The sequence below is a fragment of the Stegodyphus dumicola genome, chromosome 8, assembly GCF_044657685.1.
Source record: "Stegodyphus dumicola isolate Sdum_Otavi_A_Nest chromosome 8, ASM4465768v1".
Taxonomy (NCBI): Eukaryota; Metazoa; Arthropoda; class Arachnida; order Araneae; family Eresidae; genus Stegodyphus; species Stegodyphus dumicola.
In genome coordinates, this window is record NC_140775.1 from 137,208,825 (window position 1) to 137,233,867 (window position 25,043).

General features: G+C 31.2%; 1 protein-coding gene across 1 annotated transcript in view; it reads left to right on the top strand.

Annotated features, from left to right (window-relative positions):
• The window catches only part of Ube3a (ubiquitin protein ligase E3A), a 91,975-nt gene extending 69,275 nt beyond the window's left edge, over positions 1–22,700 (top strand). The window contains exons 6-10 of the mRNA XM_085822466.1: positions 8,334–8,501; positions 8,601–8,756; positions 13,054–13,127; positions 13,236–13,379; positions 19,361–22,700. Of these exons, the coding sequence (XP_085678592.1) occupies positions 8,334–8,501; positions 8,601–8,756; positions 13,054–13,127; positions 13,236–13,379; positions 19,361–19,481 (663 nt within the window). The 3' untranslated portion in view covers positions 19,482–22,700. The remainder of the gene's footprint in view (positions 1–8,333; positions 8,502–8,600; positions 8,757–13,053; positions 13,128–13,235; positions 13,380–19,360) is intronic.
• Positions 22,701–25,043: the final 2,343 nt, after the last annotated feature.

Below are 25,043 nucleotides of genomic sequence, written 5' to 3' on the forward strand. Positions count from 1 at the left end.
TTAGTGTTAACTATATACTGTTAAAAATAACTTTTAAAGAACTTCACGGTGATATTTTTCATTTTCGCACACAGGCACATGCAAGGTAAATAAAGAAATATCAATGAAAATAATAAATAAATTTTCAGATTTATCTCTGAAAGATTATAGCTAAGTATTTAATTAGCAAGAAGAGAAGCATGTTTTCCATAATAAACAAAGTAATGCTAAAATATATAAACATATACAAACATTAATTATACACAAAAAAGGATAAATTTAGAACCAAAACAGTAAAGAAATGAAATATAAAACCTGCACAATCCCAAAATCTCTCAATAAAAATGTAAAAAGACCTTTCAACTTAGTGTATTTCAACCAGAAGAAACCCTGAAAACAATTGAAATAAAAAGAAAAGGAAGAGAAACACAATCAAAATCTAATTCAACATTATCAAGACAAGGTTGATCAGATCTCAATTGAATCTCCTTCTTAGGAAAATCACTGTGTTTCTATTCACCCAAAATTAGCTGATGAACTATTTTAAATTTTAATCATTATAATTCATGCATGAATTTCGAGTGTCTCCTCTACACAGTCACTTGCCTTTCAGAAATGCATAAAAATAAATTTAAATGAAATAAATTCAATTTGCCTAATAAAGAAAAAAGTAATACAGTCAAAAGTCTTTTATCCGGACTCGTCAGGACTTCGCAGATTCCGGATTATCGGTTTTTCCGGATTATAGATCATATATTTAAATCTGGTAAGATGGCATGCAGAAATTATAAAATTAAAAATATGAAACTGTAATTTATGAAATAAAGAGCAATTATGATCTAAAGGGTCACCCCCCCCCCCCCGCCGCCAGAGCAGCGTGAAATTTATAAACAGATTTCGGAGTGGTTAGAGAAACAAAGGACATGCGTTTATCCATTTTTTGCAGCAAATCGAAACATGCTTTCGCTTTGTAGATCCTTTGGCATCTCCAGAATCTGAAATTCTTTTTGACATAAACGAAAGTTCAAACTTACTTTTATAAAATTGCTCTTATAGTCTGCAAAAAATAATAAGCCAGATCCAATTAGAAGATTAAGGAACAATGCAATCTGCAACATTAATTGAAATAGATAATTAGATAATTTTAGCTTAGCTTATACCGTCCATTATACATTAAATGCGTAAACGCATATGCGCACGCGTAAAGGTATTATGCGAACGCATGTGCAGAAAGTTTGTAGCTTTGAGGTCCGGATTATAGATCATTCCGGATTAAAGACTTTTGACTGTATATACAATTACTAATATTAAAATTAAAACAAAATAACTGGAGAATTCAAGTAATAATAGAAACTAGAGAAATCACATAATATTTAAACAATTTTAAACAAAAATGTTAGAACTTTTTCAGGTATATAGGTAACATAATTACATTTAACAATAATAATCTTTCTGAAATTAGAAATGTGTGCCCCGGCTGTTTAAAACTAAACAAGACCAACAAGAATAAAATTACCAATTCAGAAGTAAAACAACAAAAATCAGCGTAATATTTTCAAATTTTCTAATGCTTTCCAATTTCACCATTTTTTATCACGAGGTGCCCCAAACAGGTAACCCTAGGCATCAGTTTCCTTTGTTCTGCAAACAAATAATATTTAACACTAGCAAGCAAGCCCACCAGATGAGCGAGTTGCAGCCAAAGCAAAATTTATAAGTTCATGTACACCTGAAAAGAAAATATATAAAAACATTTCAGTATGAATGAAATCAGTTCAGTCTTTTCAAGCAACACAACCAAATCGTAAATAATTTTTCTGTTGCCGAACCAGGAAACAAAAAATTTTGACACTTTAGGTTAATATGTTACGTATGACATCATGATTTAAATTTAATGTAATACAACAACTTTTTCTCAATATTAATAAAAGAATTAAGGTGGCACTAACATATCATGTCAATTATCCTAACCTTTAAAAAAAAAAGTTGCCATGGGCAATTATTTATTTAAAATGCTGACATTGCCGAAAAATTTTTGACATAAAATGATGTCACATGCAGTCGTATGCTTTCCTCAATATTAGAATATTACCTTACCCCACCTTTCCGGAGGACATGATGCCACAAACAGTCAAACAGATATGCAGCAGATTTTAATAGTATAGATTTTTGTTCTCAGTTAGTTGTTTAAATATTACTTGAATTATCTAGTTTCATTAAATTATTTCATTTCAATTTTAATATTAGTTATTGTATATACAGTCAAAAGTCTTTAATCCGGACTCGACTGGACTTCGGCGATTCTGGATTATCGATTTTTTCGGATTATAAGATCATCACTTTAAATCTGGTAAGATGGCATGCAGAAATTATAAAATTAAAAATATGAAACCGCAATTTATGAAATAAAGAGCCATTATGATCTAAAGGGTGTCAAAATTTACAAAAAAAAAAAGAAAAAGAAACTTAATATTTATTTGTTTACTTTATTAAACATTTCTTTCAACGTGCGCATGCATAAGGCATACATTATGCATAGTCGAAATTAGAAAATTGCAACCAGAAAACTATTTGATGTGTATTCATGATATTTATAATGACGAGGAATTTAATTTAAATCATATCAAAGACGGAATACATCGAGATGAAATACTACATTTAGTAAGGAATTATAAGCAGAATAAAATAAAAACATCTGCCCTGAAGATAAGGATAGTGCTGACAGATCAATTTCCAATTCATTGCGTGCCACGACTCCCCCCCCCCCTCCCACCGCAGAGCAGCGTGAAATTGATAAAACAGATTTCGGAATGGTAAGAGAAACAAAGGATATGCCTTTATCCATTTTTTGCAGCAATTCCACTTTTTGTTTGATGGACATTGAAACATACTTTCGCTTTGTATAAAATTACACTTACTTACTTTTATAAAATTGCTCTAACAGTCTGCAAAAAATAATAAGCCGGATCCAATTCAAAGATTAAGGAACAACGCAATCTGCAACATTAACTAAAATAGATAATTAGATAATTTTAGCTTATACCATCCGTTATACATTAAACGCGCATGTGTAAACATATCGTGCGCATGCGCACACGCATATGCTCAGTCAACGCGACGCATGAGCAGAAAGTTTGTAGCTTTGAGGTCCGAATTAACGACTTTTGACTGTATTACTTTTTGCTTTTTTAGGTAAATTGAATTCATTTCATTTAAATTTGTTTTAGTGTATTTTTTAAAGGAAAGCGATTGTGCAAAGGAGGCATTCAGAATTTTTGGATGAACTATAATGGTTAAACAATTTAAAATGGTTCATAAGCTAATTTTGAGTGAACAGAAACACAGTGTTTTTCCTAAGAAGTTGATTTAATTGGAATCTGATTGGCCTCTTGATAATTGCTGAATCGACTTTTGATTTTGTGCCTCTTCCTTTTCTATTTTATGTATTTCTGTTGTTTTCAGGTTTTCTTCTGGTTTAAATACACTGAGTTTATAAGGTCATTTTACATGCTTATTTTGAGGTTTTGGTATTATACTGGTTATTATACATATCTTTGTTGTTTTGGTTCTAAATTATTACTTTTTGTCTATAATTAATGAATATTTCAGCAGCATTTTGCACAGAACTGATTTGGGATACTTTTGTTATAAAAAATTTCTATAATTATTATATATAAACACGTAACATAATTTTAGACATAGAACATTATAATTTTGAGACATCAAAAATTAGACTGAAATATTCTGTTTATCATAGCATCCATAAATACATTTTAATATTGATGAAAATGATGTGAGCTTTTATCTGTGTGGATATTTTTCTGCATGCTTTTTCATATGTCACTTGGGCTGTTATCACAGTGGGTTTGTTTGTTTCTATAGTCATGTATGCTTTAGTACAGTAGGATTTTATCTGGTCACTGTTTCAGAGTTCCTTCTCCACATGCAATGTGAAAATCAGTTTGAGAAAATGATGTTCAAAGCCACATCTTGTAAAGGTAGACGACCTGTAGATGCTTTTATTCCGAATCAGCCTACCAATTACGTATTAACAAAAGTAGATTTAGCATTTTACTAAAAAGTCAATGTTAATCTTTTCAGTTAACCATTTACACTATATAGTTATGCAAGTCTTACAATATATTTTGTTTGTTGTCATGGAGAACACAACAGTACTACATCAATTACTGTATTGTAACTGAAAAAGATGCAGCCACACATAATTTTTTGTTTGTTGTCATAGACAACACAACAGTTCTACATTAATTACTGTATTGTAACTTGAAAAAAAATGCACTCAGAGGTTTTTTTTTTTTTTTTTTTTTTTTTTTTTTTTTTTTTTTTTTGAAACAATTCCTTCATTGTAGTAGACAGGTATGATAATGCCTGGTAATTTCATGGCTATCTGTACTCATAGCTTCTATAAAACTAGCGGTCAATTCAGATGTTGCAGCAAAACATTCTACATAGTTCAGGATGTGTAATATTTCCTGGCGGATGGGCAGAATGATATTGTCCTCCTTGACATTTCTAGCACAATAAACACAATTGCTTGCACAACGAATTCCACTGGAGCACACATTACAGCATCGTTATCTGCACTAACATAAACCTCAAAACTAATCACAATGTCTTGTAGACTATTCCATTTGTCAGGTGATATGATATCCTTGTTCTAACTCATCAGCAGGATTAGTATCTTTGTCTCCACCCTCTGCTAAAATAATTAATTCTCTATGTGTTGACATGTATACGCTGGGTGTAGTGATTGCTTTTATTACATTAACTCCTTAACTGCCATGAAAAACATACAAGATTCACTCCCCAGTGCCACCAGTTTTTACACATGCGAGCATAGTTATGCAATGTATTAGGGGGAAAATAAGTGCAAGTTTTGCTATCTAAAAACTGTTTACTTTCACAAAATAAAGAATAAAAGAAAAATTGAAATAACAAAATGTAATGTTTAGAGTAAAAGTAAAAAAAAAAAAAAAAAAAAAAAATGTAAATATAATAAAAATGATGTTTGTGTAATAAAAAAGATCTCCAAAAAAGGAGTTTTGATCAATTTATTTTTAGACCAGTGAAGTGTAATATCAGGTTTCAACGTTATACCTTGTAAAACCAGTAAATTAAGTGGAAAGTGTGGAGGGAAGTTTTTTGTATCAAGTCATATCCAATGTCGAGCATCTTTTGGAGAATAGTTGCAATCCTCTTCATTTGACGTAATATCATATTCTAAGGTGTTTGATTGTAAAGATGATGGAAAGTTATATATTTCATATTCGTTAAAAAAAAAAAAAAATTGCCTGCTACAAACAGTAAATGAAAACGGAATAAAAAAAATACGTTTTACTCAAACAGAAACACGAGCAGTGACTGCGAAGTCATTAATCATCACTCTCAGACATATTCCTAAAAAAAAGCACTTATTATGAATGGTGGTAACGAAGTAAACAAAAACTGAAGGCACAGAATTAAAAAAAAAATATGTTTAACTCAAACAGAAACAAGACCAATAACCACACAGTCATTACTTTTACCATTTAGGAAACATCCCACCTCCAATTCTTCCACCTCCCTTTCTTCTCTGAAATAGTATCCTCCTTTGCATATACAGTCAAGGTCATTGTGGTGATACAGCCCAAAGCTTTGCGAATAATTTTACTAGTAGCAGCACAAAACAAATGATAGCATTTTGGAAGGGTGTATATATACACCCGGGGCAGTTAAAGCATCGGTTGAGCAAGGCGTATATATACGCCTGCTGCAGTTAAGGGGTTGGTGTGACTGTCTCCCTTTTCTGGAGCACAAACTGCTTGTTATACGATCGCTTCATAACTGCAATAATGCCTTGATCCAAAGACTGAAGATGACTTATTGCATTTGTGTAGATGGGATGTATCTTTACATTGGTTAAGTTCAGATGGTGTATGTTATTTATGGTTTGTATACCTGCCCAGTATCATAAGAAGAATGTAAGGTAAGGTACTGTTTATATTCTTAAAATTTAGTTTCTCAGGCTTGCTGATCACCCAAGGATGGTGTTTACCACTGCCTTCTGCATTACACACAAGGACAATAGTTAAACATTGTTTACTGCGTGCTCCACCATGGGGCTTGTCACCCTTTATTCTGAGGGTACAACTTAAAAAAAGTAATAAATAACTCCAAATTTCATCTTTATTGTAGCATCACATAAGGCATACTTTTCTTTCACTTGGTCAAATTCATGCAACCAATTGTTTACTCTTTCTTTATGAACTTTATTGCTTCATTATGCATCACCACTGATGAAATCGAATGTCTCTTTTGGAACTGGCACAGCCAACCAACAGAACAATTGAAATCTTGAATGTCTAAATTTTTTGGAATCTATTTTGCATTTGAGTGAATTATAGGGTCACTTTCAGGTACATTGGAAGCACTTGTAATTGAACCTTTCTAGAAGCAAAGTTGCGACATATTGCTAAGCACCGCATAGTCGCTTAGGTTTGTTTCTGCAACCTGATACAGGAGCATTAAGAATTTTTTCAGGGTCTTTAAGTAATGTGCATATGGTAGATTTAGCAGTTTAATACTTTTCGATCGTTGTACTTTTCTTGGATACATCACGGTCTAGTTCTTGTGGGATTTTTAGCTTGGAAATATTTGCCAGACTGCTTCCTCTTGCCTATGACTCACTTTCTTACTGCTTGCAACTTAACATTAGTTGTTCTGTCCTGAAAGCTACCAGAGTGCCATATACAGGACTGTCTAACAGTGTCACTAAAATATTTGGAGAATAAAGCATGTTTGAATACACTGAAAATTCATATGTAAATGAACTGCAGTCCACTACATCTATGTAAGTATTTTACTTTAAATAGAATTCATTTAAATTTTAAATGGACTTTTAGTATGCCATGCCATATTGAATTTTAGGGAAGAAGTAAAGAAACAACGGGGAAAAAATATGAAAAACTTTGAAAAATTGTATTAAATGGAAAAATCTAATTGTGCAGCAGGACTGAAAAACCAATTTGTGTTAACCAAAAATCGCGTTAAGCAATAAAACTTCATATGAGATCATATATATTGCTGCTAGGACCAAAGTTTTGTTCATGTAAACAAGTGTTTGCCTAAAGTGAATACATATAAAGTGGATATTACTGTAATTGTAATTTTTCTTTGCTTTGAAAGCAATAAAAGATGGTTATAATTTTATAAGAAGGTTATATTGCTTGATATCAAAAGCAATTTTATTTAAGTTCCTAAATGGCTAGGCCAAGTGGCCTACTGAATGGCCTAAATGGCTATGCTAAAAAGCATTACAAAGAGTATTCTAAGCATATATATGTATTTTGAAATATATTAAAGAAATAAAACAGGATATCAAAAAGAAACCAGGTATAAAGAAAAACCAGGGCATTTTGCTATGATAATCAAGATTTTTGTTGTCAGTTTTGGGACATTTAAAGTTTCAAATTCCCTTGGCCAGTTAAAAGGATAAGAAATTACTTTGCAAACACGTAATAACAAATTTTTTACTTAAATAATTCCTTTTTAACTAAAATAAGTAAAATTTGTTTTAATTTCATTTTGTTCTGTATTCCTCCCCACTCCTTTTTTACAGATGTAGTTTCAAAATTCTTTTACACGAGCCAATACATAGTATGAAATATTAGCTGCATAAAATAGGGAATTGCTTAAAACTGATAAAGTAAGGTAAGTTTGAAGGTTGTATCACATACTCAAAATGTTTCCAAAGAACAACTGTAGAATGTGATTTTTCTGCGTTGTCATGTGATATAAAACAACCGCTCCCCATGAATTACTTTGGAATAACCTTGCCAAAGGGAAGACTGATTTTCCATTATAGGCACAGACTACCAAAAGAGAACTTCCATTCAAGTTTTTTTATTTTGAGGCTGATTGGGTGAAAATATATAATCTGCAACTTTTTTTGTGAAGGGGGGGGGGAAATCCTACATCTTTCTTTCAGTGATATATATATAGCAGAAAAGTTGTTTGAAACAGTTGTTCATCCAAAACTGACAGATATGTGAGAGTGGAATATGTTCAGTATTGGAATATATTCATTATTTTTTATAAACTTGAATTGTGAAGTGAATTGTAAAAATACAAAATAGGCTTGGCTTTTTTTATCTGCAAAAGAGTAATTCAGATCTTTGCTGGAGTGTCTTTGTATTTATTGTTGGAACAGTTGAACTGACAGGAAAGAACGTTTATTTGAATATTTTTGCAGGCAATTTTTAAAATATGTAATTTACATTCGTTTTTCTGTATATTTATATTATTTCTGTATATTTCTGTATATTTGCTGTATATTTATAATTCATTAATATTTTCAGAGTCTTTGTAAAGGATTACAGGATATGTTGTCCTACACAGAGGATGACATGGAGAATGTTTTCTTGCAAGCATTTCGTATTACTTATAAAGATGTTTTTGGAACAGTGTTAGTTCACGATTTAAAAGATAATGGTGATAAAATATTAGTCAATCAGAACAGCAAAGATGTGAGTAGTAATCATCAGTCTGAAGTCTTGTTATAGTGGTTTGTAATTTTTATTGTTCTGCCTATTCATTTGTTAAAAATTTTAACTTGCTTCATTTAGGAATTTGTCCATTTATATGCAGACTTTCTGTTAAATAAATCCATAGCTAAGCAGTTTCGGGCTTTCAAAAGAGGCTTTCAGATGGTGACAGATGATAGCCCCTTGAAAGTGCTGTTCAGACCAGAGGAAATAGAATTACTTGTATGTGGAAGCAAGGTATGTGATATATTTGGTAGCTGTGATTGAGATATAATAAAAATGCAAAGTTTTAACTAAATTATTGGATTTATGTTATTTGAATTGAGATTGAAGTCAACAACACATTTTAACATGCAATTTTTATTACACTGAGTTGATTTTTTGTTAAAAATCTTTATCCTAAACTGCTGTATCCTAAGTACAGTACAAAGTCTGTAATCCGGACCTCAAAGCTACAAACTTTATGCACATGGGCATTTAATGTATAATGGACGGTATAAGCTAGGCTAAAATTATCAAAGGCATTTCAGTTAATGTTGCAGATTGCGCTGTTCCTTAATCTTCTAATTGGATCCGGCTTATTATTTTTTGCAGACTGTTAGAACAATTTTATAAAAATTAAGCTTGACCTTTCAATTATGTCAAAAAGAGTTTCCAATTCTGGAGCTGCCAAAGGATCTACAAAGCGAAAGCATGTTTCGATATCCATTAAACAAAAAGTGGAATTGCTGCAAAAAATGGATAAAGGCCTATCCGTCTCAAAATTACGTGAGGTCATTGGAAAGTCCACTGTATATGACACAAGAAAAAGGAACTTTTTTGAATTTTTTGTGCAAACATCTTAAACAACATACATTGAAGGAAATGTTTAATAAAGTAAACAAATAAATATTAAGCTTTTTCTTTTTGTAAATTTTGATACCCTTTAGATCATAATTGTTCTTTATTTCATAAATTACGATTTCATATTTTTAATTGTGTCATTTCTGCATGTCATCTTACCAGATTGAAATTGATGATCTATAATCTGGAATCGCCGAAGTCCCGACGAGTCCGGATTACGGGCTTTCTACTGTATAGCTAAATCATTTTCTTTTACAGTTATGTTATTTACATTTAATTTTAGCAAAGTTGAAATTAAAAAAAGTAGAGGGAGTTTTATATGTTGCGTGATCTTTTTCGATATTTATATGTTTAAATTATGGGTACTACTCCATTAGAGCAGCGTCAGTTAAAAATGAAAAGTAAACAGTGCTACAACAACACGCCAAATATCGTGTCTCGAGATTTCCTGGTTTCGTCTGAAATATCATCACACTTTTTTTGGCCATATTTCGCCATTTTTTTAGTATGATCGACTACATAATTTGGAAGTTGCCTAATGACGAAGAGGCTGCCATAAAGATTCCTAAGGACAAAGTAATAATTCATAGCAATGACTGTGTTCTCAAAATCATCCGATGAAATTAACTTTTGACTCGAGCAGAGCTCCTATATGGTGTTGTTACGAATGTTCTTGCTTTGGAAAAATGAAGGATTGAGACCTAAAACATGGTTTGTAGGCTTGCATCTTTCTTTCCTCAGTGCTGTTCGATTTATCTATCTGTGGTATCAGGAATTGACATCAATTGAATTTTGCCATCTTCAGTTAGAAATCAACCAGTAGATTTGTTATGGAAAATTCTGTATTTTTTGTTGTGTATAATTATTCTTCTGTTGCGTGGGTTTTACAGTTAAGCTGTTTAATTCCGAGTTTCTGGTTACTTGTAGAAAGTTCTGAATTTCTGAGAATTTCAGAGGCGATTTATTATCCTTTTTTTCTAGTTGGTGAGAGGGAGTCCAAATTTCATTAAGATTGGTTGAATTTAATTTTAGTGTTGTTTGAGCCAATAGTGATTTTGAGGCGTTTCTTTGTGAGTGTAAACAGAGTTTTCTTAAGCTGTTGCACGCAATGCAGGGTGGAGGAGATTTTAGACTAAAAGAGACCTTTTAGCAGAAATTTTTTTTTTTTTTTTTTTTTTTTTAGCCTTAGCGGGTTTGCTTCTTTGACGGCGGCCGCTGTCAGTGAGGTGCTGGGATGGAGCGGAGGAAAGACATGACGTTTCTTCGGGGGTTGACCACGGTTTACAGTTAAGTTGTTTAATTCCGAGTTTCTGGTTACGGAGTTCTGTCCGAAGGAGTGCAGGTGCCGTCGTTTTGATGGCGGCAATTCCTGTCCTGCGGCCTATTAATTTCAATTTTGTCACTGATGTTTTTTCCCAATTGTGTAAGAGTCTGAACTGCTCATGCTGGAGTTCTATTTTGCTTGGGGAAATATGGAAAGTCGTCATCTCCTGAGGTTTGTCATGGTCTGTTGTCTCCAGTTTCGACCTCCTTCTCTTATCTTCAGTGGAGCTTCGAAATCGGGAAGTTGATTGAGTTCAAATGCTGCTTGACGGAGGTTAGTGCTGGAACTATGAAAAAAGTCTGGTTCCGGAAAACAACGATGAAGATTGGCAGTTATTGTTTTGGCAATTTGTGGCTGGATCCGGGCAGCTCCCTGTGTCTCTCAGATCAGTATGCGGATTTCGTGAGTGACTTTATATTTTGATTGGTGTTTTCCTTTTGATAATTAATCTTTTAAATTTGGAAATGTTTAATACTAAAGCAAGAGCTGTCATGTTAAGTAGATAAAAATTGAAATTTGCAGTTACTAAATTTCTAGCCGAGAAGGTAGTTTTTTATTACTGTTTAATAGTCAGAAGTTAATTGAACCAATTTGGAGGAAGTGAATCTTTGTTTTAATATTTAAGTGCTATGTTCAATATGATTTATTCTAAATTAGTTTTTTTAAATGAGTTTAATCTTCTTGAGTTCCTGTTTAAAATGATTAAGAACTGTGACGTGTTTCACTATGATTTTTGTATTAATGGATTAATGTTAAATATGAGATTGATATGAAAAAAAAAAACTATGAATAACTTTAAAAGATTTTGTAGGGGTAGTCTGGCCAGCTATCTTAAATTATAATGTGTGGGAATGTTCAATAAATGTGTTTATTATTTTTATTATTGTATGTTTCTTTCGTGTAGTAATTGTGGTCTACTTTAGGTCACCCATGTGGTTCCTTACGGAAACATGGTTACTTTATTCGAACCTGGGTATTCATATTGCGGTAGTAGAAAAACAGTTTTAGTGATGGTGACTATACGATCGGTTTACTGATTTTATTTTGATTTGATGAGCAGACTTCTCAATAGTGAGATTGTATCTTTCCCTGGTGTTTTAAAGAGATCTGAGTGTTATTTGAAGTGTTAAGGGTTTAAGGCTATCTCTAGATTTTGTATTGAAATTTATGTGTTTCCAGGTTGGAGATCTAAATTAGTTTTAATTTAGTGAGAGATAGTGTGTTAAAGATTTTGTTGTGGAAATGCCATTTTTCGAATTTTGGGTTTGATAAATAATCGTGTTTCTACCAAAACACCAGGGAGGATGGATATCTTTCTTTGATGTCTCTTAGATTTAAAAGTTTTGATTATGTATGTACTGAGTTTAGTTTAGTTTTAGTAGGGTTTTTTTTTTTTTTTTTTTTTTTTTTTTCTCCTTCTACGTAACAGATTGAAATAACTGCTTGAGGGAGGTGTCTGCAAATAGTTTGATGTCTTGTAAAAGAAATAAAATTCATGGCGCCAACAAAATCGTAGAAACAGAGGAAGTTTTTTCACAAAAAGAAAAAACAACATTGGATATGTTCTTCTAGAACAATGGGTATTTGAGGGTTTATGCTTGGAAAGCAAAGGTGTTTTTTGGTTACCGTTCCCAATCCTTGTGCTACAACATTGAAGGCTGCCATCCAGGAAAACATTGCAGATGGCAGTATAATATTTTCAGACTGCTAGAAAGGATATAAGAAAGAGGAATTAAGAAATGAACTTTTTGCTGCAAATCACAGTTATAGTTTTGTAGACCTTGAAACTGGTTGTTGGACCCAAACTGTGGAGCGATTGTGGGGCAGTGCTAATTGGAGAAATAAATTTCACTGGGGCACTGCTCGCCACCACTTAGAGTCATATATGGTTGAATTTATGTGGTGTCTGTTATATACAAAAACTGAATTTTTTTCTATAATATTGAATGATATTTGTCATTTTATGCCTCATGTTTAAATTAAATTTCGTTTTGTTATTTTCTATTTATGTGTCGAACACTCTAGATTAAAAAATTAAAAAGAAAAATTTACTTTCAAGAATTATGAAATTAGAAACAATTTTCTTTTTACAGAAGTAATCTTTTTTTAGTCTTTTGAATATTGTTATTCATAATTTTATACTGGACAACAATTGGTGCCAAAAAAAGGACACATTTTTAACTGATGCCGCTCTAACGGAATAGTACCAAATTATGATATGGATTTGTATGCAACTATAATTAGTTTATTCACTAACAGCAAAAATATATTGCTGACATTTAGAAATCCGTGCAATATGAAATTCTTGTTACTCTCTTGTTTTATTATGTATGGATTATATTAATTGGATGTAATTTCACAATTTAGAATTTTGATTTTAATGCCCTTGAAGAAGCTACAGAATATGATGGAGGCTATCTATCTGATACTCCCATAATTAGGTAAAAATCTTTTTATTATTATTGTTTAAAAGGAAAAAATTTCTGTCAGTTAAATGTGTAGTAGTATTATGGTCATATACATTTTATTAATATTTTTCAATTATCTAGATGGTTTTGGGAATTAGTTCACGAATTTAGCCTAGAGCAGAAAAGAAAACTTCTTCAATTTACTACAGGTAGTGACAGGGTTCCTGTTGGTGGGCTCAGCAAGCTCAAATTAGTCATAGCTCGGCATGGTCCAGATTCAGACAGGTAAGATATGTATACGTGTGATATTTGTTTTACCGGAATTGCTTGTTATATATGTCTGGCTTGATGAGTGCAGCTTATAAAAACATTTGCAAGAAATTGCTATTTGTGAAACAAATCAAAAGTGTATGAAATGCAGTGTGAAAAATATGATGAATTTGGAGGTGCATGTTCATACAAAGTTTTTAAAATTTTATATGTTTATATAGATAATTAGAAATATATTTTTGCCCTTATTTAATTAAGGAAAACAGGTATCAGTTTTTTCAAATGCAAGGCACATCTTTTGTGAGATATTAGATGGATGGAAATTATGGTGCAGCTTAAGATTCAACTACATTTCATACAGAATATGTATAGTGTTGCTGTATATTATTAGTTTAAAATATAACAAAATGTTTATTTATTTCAAAGAAGAAATTTTTTATTTGTCATGTTACTGATGTACTAAATGTTAACTAGATACAATTTTGATTAGTGTTTATAGGTGCTGCAGATATAAGATTACAAATATTCTGTTAAATAAAGCATACATCTTAGCTGCCAGAAAGTTATCTTCTAACATACTGTAGAGTTGCTGAAATTGAACACCAATTGTTATGACAACTATAGGAAAAAAAGAGGAAACACATAATCCTTTTTGGTTGCACTTGCAATGTAATAAAATAAAGAAGTGGTCTGTTTTCAGAAGTGAAGTACAAACAGAAAAGAAGGGAAAGCTGTTCATACGGTCTTTATAGGGTTTAAATTGTACTCTGTATAGCTGATAAATGAATGGAAAAACTGTGCTGAAAAATGGAATTTTCTCAAAACGTAAGAAAATGTGTGGGTTACCCAAAAATTTTTTTACGGTTGGGTGAACTGCATACTAAAACTCAACCTAGAGTTTTTTTTAACAAATCCAACATGCTAGTTTTAGATTAAAATATGAAACTGAAAAGTTCTTAATCTATTGACCTAAATAATAATAATAATAAAATAAAAAAAAAGTAGAGGTTTTCTGAGCCAGCCTAGCATTCTAGTTTTGAATTTGTTCAGGGGTCATATATTGCAAAAACATTGAAGAGAAAGGAATTTTGTCTTCTAGGCAATGAGACTTGTGATTATTCCAGGAAGAATGGCAAGTCAATCTCTCGATGTATCTATAATCAAATCATTCAAAGTTATGTGTATCAGTGCATGTACGGTCATCAAACCATCCAAGATCATATGTATCAGTGCGTGAGTGGTATGAAGGTTTTCCTAGCTTCAGAGAATGATATATTGATACTTACAAGCAAAATTAAAAAGTAAATGCCTGTGTCGCTACTTAAAGGATTTTCAACATTCAGTGATCGAGATCCCTAAGGGATCTACTCTATAGATCATTCAAGAAAGTGCTACTTGATGAATGTTCTTGATGGAACAGAGGATAACATGTTGCTGAGGGACATAAGTAAAGAGAAGTTTGGTAACCTTTTTACCTACATACTTGCGAAAGCATTAGTAGTGACACTGATAAAGAAATGGATTGAAATATTACATGTAGAATAATAATTTGAATGACAAACAATAAATGTTAATTAGACTTGCACTCTTAATAGTAAATGAAGCAGCAATGTAGTAATGATGTAAATTTTAATAAATAGTACAAGTACATACGAAATAATTATAATAATGCAGTTTAATTCTTGATTTATATTAAGATGACATAATGCAAAAGAACTTAACGGATATGGAATGTGTTTAATCGTTTTCGAAACGTGTAACAAAGCATGTTCAATGTAGCGTCCAGCATTTTCCGAAAGCAAGTTAAATCCTGTTACTGCATTCTCATCAGCAGCTCTTAGCACATCAGGAGGAATGTTACGGGCATGTCGATGTATCACATTTTTCATTTCTGCCAAATTGTTTAGATTATCACCATAAACAGTGCTTTTGAGATAATCTCATAGCCAAAAGTCACAGTGGTTGAGGTAGGTCTGGTGGGAAGAGGGAAAGTGTCGACCTATAAGACGTTCATTCGTGAAATGTTGCCTAAGTAACTGTGCGACACACGTGAGGTGAGACCCAGCCCTGCATAAAAATCGTAGTATCTAAAATGCCACATTACTGCAGTTCATGTGTAACAAAACATTGTAACATTGACTCTAAGCGAGCTGTAATCACAGTGGTCCAGCTGTCGACTGCTCTTCAGAGAAAAATGGTTCAGTTTTGAAACTAGCTGTCATTCCACACCAATGGAACTAGGTATATAACATGAGGGATTTATTTGGCCCAAATCGATTGAAAGCGTTTTGAATCAGTATCTTCATGTTTTGGGGCCGAATTCAGTCTTCAAAAATTACAAATTAGCGATCTGTAAAGCATACATTATGCATAGTCGAAATTAGAAAATTGCAACCAGAAAACTATTTGATGTGTACTCGTGATATTTATAATGACGATGAATTTGATTTAAATCATATCAAAGACGGAATATATCGAGATGAAATACTACATTTAGTAAGGAATTATAAGGTGAATAAAATAAAAGCGTCTGCCCTGAAGATAAGGATAGTGCTGACAGATCAACTTCCAGTTTATTGCGTGCCGCGTCTTCCCTCCCCCCAGCAGAGCAGCGTTAAATTGATAAACAGATTTCAGAATGGGGTTAGAGAAACAAAGGATATGCCTTTATCCATTTTTTGCAGCAATTCCACTTTTTAGTTTGATGGCCATCGAAACATGCTTTCGCTTTGTAGATCCTTTGGCATCTCCAGAATCTGAAATTCTTTTTGACATAATTGAAAGTTCAAGCTTACCTTTATAAAATTGCTCTAACAGTCTTCAAAAAATAATAAGCCGTATCCAATTCGAAGATTAAGGAACAACGCAATCTGCAACATTAACTGAAATAGATAATTAGATAATTTTAGCTTAGCTTATACCGTCCGTTATACATTAAACGTGCATGCGTAAACGTTTTATGGGCACATGCATATGTGTATGCGTAAAAGTGCGCAGAAAGTTAGTAGCTTTTAGGTCCGGATTATAGATCATTCCGGATTATGGGTGTCCGGATTAACGATTTCTGACTGCATTAATAACCGTAATAATTACTTTTTATATTACTGATGATTTGAATTCAGTTCTTGACAATTACATTCTAAATTAGAATTTTAAGGATATAATGAAAATAACGTTACGTGTAAAAATACATTTTAGGATAAAAAAATGAGTTGATTTTTTATGTTTAAAAACTTCTTAAATTCATTTAATAAACATTGTACCCTCGTTGTTAATTGAAACCAGAATGTTGGGTGTCGTTTATATAATTATTCTTACTTTTCCACAGAACCTGCTGACTTATCCAGCCATTAAGTAGCTGCAGATAATTTCTACATAACCATTGAACTTCCATTAATTAGATCTCTAGAGAGTTGTCTGTTTATATCATAATTTGACTTTTATAAAAATGATTGTTTTAAATCTTATGTTTCTATAAAAATATACTGCGCTTTAAAAATATGGATGATAGTATCAGCCGCTCTTTCAGCCACTTCATGAGCAACAGCTTGTTTAGAAATAAATTATGCAGTTAATGTCATAAAATATATTCATAAAATTCAAATAAATATCAAACGAAAGTTTTCAGTGTTAGACAATTCGATTTAAGCAAAGTTAGCAGACGATACAATGCCAAAGATAAAAATTTACTCTTACAAATAAATATTTTTTAAAAAAAGGAAGAAAGAGAGAAATTTCAATATTTTAATATAATTAAAATATTTATTTATATATATTAAAATATAATTTAATATAATTTAAAAAATAGCTTTTCATATAGTATTAATAAATATTTATTACATATCATTGAGGGAAAAAATTTCATATAATTAATTCTCCATAAAATTTTATTTGAAATTTGAGGTTAAAAATAGCTGTGGCAATTCACTATAACAAAAAATCCATAAACCACATTCGGCGTTATTATCGCTCAAAAAAAAGATGCCGAATTTTAAAATGCGAAAATCTAAAAAAATAACATTTGTGAATGCGAAGAGCTTTAAAAAAAATACAATTTGCCAACTGAAGAAATATTTTGAATAATTTTTTCAGACCCAAAGATAAAGTTATGATTAAATTTCTAATTATGATTAGCTATCAAAAGCTTGTTAATTTCGTCTTTTCTTGCATAAGTAAGATTCATGTTCTTTGATACAACACTTTAACTCTCTTTTAGTTTGCTGGATATATCTCAAACCACACTGACAATTTGCTGTAAGTTCCCCAAGAATTAAAGTCAGAAATGGAATCCATAATAATCAAACCATGAATTTTATTGATAGGTGAGAAAATGACTTGTAAATTGAACTTCTGGAGAATCTGTGCAATTTTGCAACTGAAAGAAGGATGAAGTGGAAGCATCCTAATTCAGTATTTATATGTACAAGTTATAATGTGATGAAGAGAAAGCTTTGACATACAATAAGCAGAAATGATGTGGTATCATATGATCTGCATTCAAATTAAGTAGTTTTCGTATGATCTTCGCTGGGTGAATAGGTAAACTGGAATAAGGAAACCTGTTCGTATTATCAGCAAAACATGTACCTTGTAAAGAAATACATTTGTGCAAATTTTATGACTTAAGGTATCAAGCCGTTTTTTTTTTTTTTTTTTCAAAAACCGCCCTCGCCTTTTTTAAATGACTTCAAAACAGCTACAATGAAAGAGATGGAACCTTACTGATATATTATTCTATAAAATCTCTGTGTTTATTCTAGTGAATGATATGATACTGAACATTGTGAATTGAATTCTTGAAGTAATATCATGCTTCATCAGTACTTATGTAAAAGAATCAATATTGATAAAGCTGTTATTCGAAATGTTATCAATTTTTCTGTTCACTTTGATTTTCCTTTGTAATCAGTATGCAGTAGTTCATTCATAAGAAAACTGCCCACTTTCTTTTCATAGCACTGATACATAATTTGATAAAAGCTGGTGAATGCATTAATTTATTGAGGTGAATGAAATAATTTAAGGCTTTTGATATTTCTGTATCATGGCTGTTTGTTAAGGACCACTTACTAAATATATTCTTTACTTTAATTCATTTAAGTGTGTACTTTAATTTGATGAGCTGCATGCATTATTAGCATCATTGATGTACTTAAAGTTGTAGAGTCTAGGTTATTTTGAAGCAAGAGACATGAAGAAAGAAGCAATGACCTCGTCGGGACTCGAACCTAGACCTCTCAAATACATGCCAAGTGAGCTACCATTACACCATGAAAGCATGCAGAAAGGAGGGAAAAATATGTTATATACACCTTCTTTTAAAGGGCAAGTGGGGATTATGGTCAAATCTTGGTAGTGGATGATAGTGAAGAAAAATCACCATCATCATCCATCACCTTTTAGTTCAGGTGCCACTATAAAGTTCTAGTAACACAGGCCAAGTAAATTAACTAGAACTGTATAAAGTTATATACAAGTATAATAAGTTAAATATTCATGGTAAGATAGTCAAAGTGATTAACTCTTTGAAGACCATATTGGCCTAGACGACCCTTCATTCAAACGACCAAAACCACCCCAAATGTCCGAAATTCCGATGTTGTTTTCTTCCCTTCCTTAAGGTATGCAGTAGCAGATGCAGTTTCCCCAATTGCATTGTATCAGTTTATTGCAGACAGCTTATCCTAGAAGGATTTTTTTGTGTGGTGTCTTATCTTTATTTGTTAGAAGTAGAAAGGATGTCATTTGAAATCTTCACTCTTCTTTCTGTGTTAATGGATGGGGAGGGGAGGAAATTGCTGTGATTCTCGAAAACCATTTCGGACGGTTTGGTATTTTAACATACAGGTTAGTGAAGGCTTTGGGTTTTAAAGAGTTAAACTTGTGTTCTGAAAACATTGATTGTATTTTGGAGAGATACAATTTTGACTCATTTTAAAAATTAATATTGATTATTCATTTAGATCAATAATACTGAGTACTTTTTCCCTTTTTAGGTTGCCTACAGCTCATACATGTTTCAATGTTTTGCTACTTCCAGAGTATGGTACAAAAGAAAAATTAGAAGAGAGACTTTTAAAAGCTATCAACTATTCTAAAGGATTTGGAATGCTCTGATCAAGGCTTCACATCCTAGACAGTGCTTTATTGAGATCAATATCTCGAGCCACTTAACTGTACATAACAGAGATTAAATAACTTAACACTTTAAATTACCCCACTCGGAATGTTCATGCCCCTGTTTGGTTGTTTTGCAGCATAACTCCTGAAAAAGTAGTCCCTCCATTATTTGGTGTGTTTTTACAACTAAATTATATTATGAATTTTGAGATGGCTGTCTACTTTGGAAGAAAAAAAAAAACAAACAAACAAACAAATTGGTAGTGTAATATATTAAATAATTAAGTTTGTTTTCTCTTTTTATGCAAACATTAGTCTGAATTAATTTTTCCTTTTTAAATTTGAAACTAATTTTAAGTTCCTTTCTTTTTCAGTTCTCATCTTGAAATGAAACATAATAAATAAAGTTTCTATTACTTGAAAGTACATTTATTTACAGTTATTTGTCTTTGTCTAGGTCTCGTTATATGATACATGCTTTAATTAGATTTAAGCAATAAAAATATTTTCTGGCAATAGTGTTTGCATTCTGATTTTTGTAAATTAATCTGTTGCTTCTAACAATTAGACATTCATTTGTTAATTTAAATTTTTTAATTATTTATACTATTTTGCATTCACATCAATCTGTAGTATTGTATCTTTGTATTAAATATAAATTTTCTCTATTTATTGTCTATTTTGTTGATTTTTAAAACTTGTTAGGCCTATTTCTCCTCATTATCAAATGAATACCTCAAATGAATAGAACCAAGAAGTGCTAACAGATTTTAATAAATTGTATGAATTTCTGTGTTTTGTAAATTATTTGTAATAGTTGTGTTACTACTAAAGAAAAAAGAATGTAATTATGAAGAATATGATTTTTATTTTTCATAAACAGTAAGTTTTTATAGTTTTTAGTACTTAGAGCACGACCGCAATCCTACTTTTTGCATAACTATTTATTATTTTAAAATTTCTTTTAGAAGTTATAATTACGTTTTTACAGTCACAGAATTTTTTACCTTTTTTGTAATAATACGTTAACTATATGAAATTCATCTGAGTAATGTAAAATTTAATGGAACCAGAAAATGGGAGATAGAAATTTATTTTTCTCATTTCAATATTTTTTTAGTCATAAGATCTTTTTCTTCCAGTTGACTTTTATGGCATACATCTGATGTGTGATTATTTACAAGTTCTTATTATTTCACATAATTAATTTTCTAATTGGATAGCTCATTGACATTAGCATGTTTAATCACTTTTGAGTGACACTACTCAAACATGGTTAAACATACTGACTTAAACACTCTAGTTAAATGATATAGCATTATTTACCTGATGGCTAAAACCTATGGAGAAATGTTTCAATCTGCATTTTGTTAATTTTTAATGAAATCTTTTGCCAGATGTAGAACAAGCAATTGAATGGACTTAAAACTTTTCAGTTAAATGATACAGCATTAGTGAAAAGATGGCTAAGTCCTTAAAGAATGTCTTAATCTGCATTTTATCAAATTTTGATGAACTCTGGAATACCGGCCCAGCGTTCAGAACCACTACACCATGAAGGCATGCTAGGAAAGTGGGAGAAATACCTTATAAAGTAACCTTTATAACAGTGCCTTGTTATAAAGGTTCCTACACCTTTGTAGTCAGTGGCTGTTTGAAAAGACAGATTTCTTCATAAGGCCAATATCACACACACATTTGTTTCACACGAACAACTGTTTCGGACAATTTTTCTGCCTTGTTTACTACTGAAAGAAAGAAGCATGATTTTTTCCTTCCTTTCGAAAAAAATTACAAGTTGTTTATTTTCAAACAATTAGCTCTCAGCTTGGTTGTAATGGAGAACAAGTTTCCTTTGTGTTAACACCAAAAGGATCTGTGGTGATTGGCTGTTGTGACAAAGCAGAAAAATTGTTCCAAACAGTTGTGCTTCCGAAACAAACGGATGTGTGATAGTAGCCAAAGGGTAGCCTGACATAAAAGTGCCTACATGATAATGAAGATTGGTTTCTAATTGGAAAAAAGCAGCCTTTGTGAGAATTCAAGCACTTTCTTCACAGGTCACAACTTTGCAGGTATGATTTTCTTCTGCTTTAAATGGATTAAGCAGGAAATGAAATAAATCTAGGGCACCTTCATCCAGAATTATATCACTTTCACAAAAGTGCAAGTATCTTTATGAAAAGGTATAAATTTGCATAAAGTTACCCACACCTTAGCTCGTAATTAGCATAAAGAAATTTAAACTTTTGTAAAGGTAACAGAGCTTTTGTGTTGATTAAAATGAACTAGAAAAATGTTGTGGTTCTCTGAAGAAGATGTGCATTGATGTGACTTCATTATTTCAGTGTTGCTGATCTTCCAAAATGATGCTGTCATCTTTTGGTTTTATTCAATTTCCGAAATAGAGAATAATTTTACCCAAATGTGACTCCGTTGACTAATACTGAATGACTATTATAATCCTCTTCACTGTGCTTAATTTGTTGCATTTTTAAGCATTTTAAAAGATAAGAATTTCAAAAAAAAATAATTTTAGGCTCTTTAAGGTGTTTTATGATAGCAGTTTAAAATTTACAGGTAATGATATCGTTGTGTAAAATTTTGCAGTTTTTAAATTATGTGGATAAAGAAACCAAAACTAATATTCATAAAATATATCATTTTTAAGCATTTTAAATATATGAATTTAAGCAAATTCAGATGGATATTTAGATGTTTATAATTACATACAGGACAGCATTTATATTAAAATTAATACAGACTTCTTTAAGAAGGCCATCTTTCACATGATTTTAATGTTATGTAGAAATGTCTGACTTTGAGTATGTTCACTATCAATGTTTGCTTTATACCCACACACAGGTTGGTCACTTTTATCAAGATGGTGTGTGGAAGGTGGTTGTTAAGGAAAGCTTTCAGTATTTTTTTAAATATTTATGGTGGATTTCAAATATTTATGCTTATTAATATGATAATTTATTATAAAGCATAATTAATTTGTTCATAGTAATTAAGACATTTTATGTAAAATTAAGAAACTGCAATTTTTTTCTGCTGAAGAATTGTGTTTTGCATTACTTTCCTTAGTTCTCATCTTTCAGAAGTTAAAGCATATTTTTTTAATGACAAGTATTGTTATGATAGAAAGAACAAATACAAAATTTGTTGATTATTTTGGGATATTAGAATAAAATTTTATTAAGAAAACTACAATCTTAGTTGTTGCTTTTATAAATAAAAGAAAATATCGTAGCATATGTACGTAATAGGTTATGAATTTTGTAGGACTGATTTCTAAAATGATGACAAAGATGAGGTCAAGTTGCTTACGAAATATTAGTCTAACCTTGGAACAAGATTGTTCACAAGGAATACTAAATGTGACAGTATTAAAAAAAATAATTTAAAGGAAGAAGTTTCTTAATTGGCATCTTTGTAAAAGTGTATAATTTTTTAATAAAAGTTCAGGCTTCTTTATATAAAAATGTTCTTGAAATAAAAGTGTTCATAGCTTTGTACAAGTAAAGTGATTCTGCCAGAAGATGCTGTGGATTTATTTCATCATTTGCTTAATCAATAATGCAAATGAAAACAGGATTGCATAGTGGTACCTTAACATAAGTGTTGCCATTTTCAAATTAGAAATTGATCTTTAGAAGGCTGAGGTCAACCATATGAGAAGGTTTCTGTTTTCTTACATTGTGGCCACCCTGCATAAAGATGTGGCCTGATTATGAAGGCATTCCACTCTGCCTACTGATTTCTGAAAACTGACCAAATGCACATTGAAAGTGATGTCTGGTTCAAAAATGGCAATGATGAAATCATGACAATGAAATCATTCAGGAGTTGCTGGTAAAGGTGAACTGATTAGAACAAAAGCAGCATTTATTGAAGCTGGCAATGTTGTATACTGAGCAGCAGAAAGAATCCAATGTTCTTAAAGATATTAAGTGATTTTGCTGTTAGAAAAAGCAGTAGGCACAAAAAAATTATATTTAAGAAAATCGATTCCTTTTAGAATACATTTTCTTTTTTAAATGTGTATTTTAAAAGATGTATTAAACAGTTATTTAGATGACAAAATACAGTGTTAAATGTGTGTGTTTAGTACTTGATATTTTCTTTTCTGCTCTGCACACACATATTTTTTAGGTTCGTATGGAAACCAGTAATGTTTATTGTATTCCATATAACTTGCTTTGAATGGTCTTATTATTGCTTTAACTGTCATCTGACCTAGGGTCCGACACCATACTAACAAGTTAAAAGGACATCTACTGCATTAAATTTAAAAATAAGAAAATGTAATTAGCATAATGTTAAATGTATTGTAATGTATTTTGCAGTAATTGACAAAATAACAGATGGTCTTCTTAGTAAGACATAAATTTTATTTTTAGTTTGCAGAGATAGATAATTTGAATACACTCTTTGAGTTAAAATTTTTCATACATCTACTAGCTGGTGAAACTTTCAGAATCTAAATTTTAAACAATTTCTTACATTGCTGAGAAACGGTTACATCATACAAATATGGCGTTGCCACTTCAATAATAAATATAGTTATTTGTTAAATAACAATATATTACCTCTTTCCCTGCAGATAAACTTTAATTTATATTTTTATAAATTAAAGTTTACAATTTTTTTCCCTCGAAACAACAGAATATCAACACAATACATAATTGCAATATTACATATAATATATAGTAAGTTAAAAAAACAAAATTTTTTTTGGTACTTTTCCATTTCGCCAGCATAAATCTCGCCAAGCAGACTTTATTGTTAACAACATACAGTATACACATAAAAAATGTTAACCAATATTAGTTCTAAGAATTTTTTATTTTGAAGGCATAAACATTTTAATATGGTTTAAAATTTTGTAAAAAACCAATAAATAAAGTCACTAAATTTTTAAAAAGATATTAATTTAAGAATTTAGTATGCTTTTGTGGTTCAGCATACTGATTCGCCGGTTCGTATCACGTAACCCCAAGTGATCTCATCTCGCGTAAACTACGCTACAAAAATCTAATTCTCTCAGTAATTATCTAATTTCAAGTTAAATCTTAATTTGGAATACAAGTTTAAATGCAAGAATTATTTCAATTCGTACAAATAGCTTACTCAGAAATTATGTAAAACCAGTGCTTTACTTCGCTAGTGCATTCTGATTAGAATTGATGAATTTAACCCTTGATTTTACCTTTTCTATATTTGCGCCTTTGGGTGAGTGGTGCGATTGCATTCTAATTGATTTAATTACCGCGAATGGTCTTAGGGCATAAAATTTAACTATCTTGTAAAAATTTCTATGTAATTGTATGCCGGTATTGAAAGAAACAATCAATCTGATAAAAAATGGCTGTGACTTGTTTTGAAAATGAGGCATGGTTGGTTACCAGAGAAGATTTTCCATTTGGCATCAATTGTATCATTATTGGTGACTTTATCGTTTGCGCCAGCAAAATGGAAAAGTATTTTTTTTTTTTTTTTTTTAATCTATCTATATACGGGGTGCTACTTTGGTAGACGGGTGCATGGATTTTG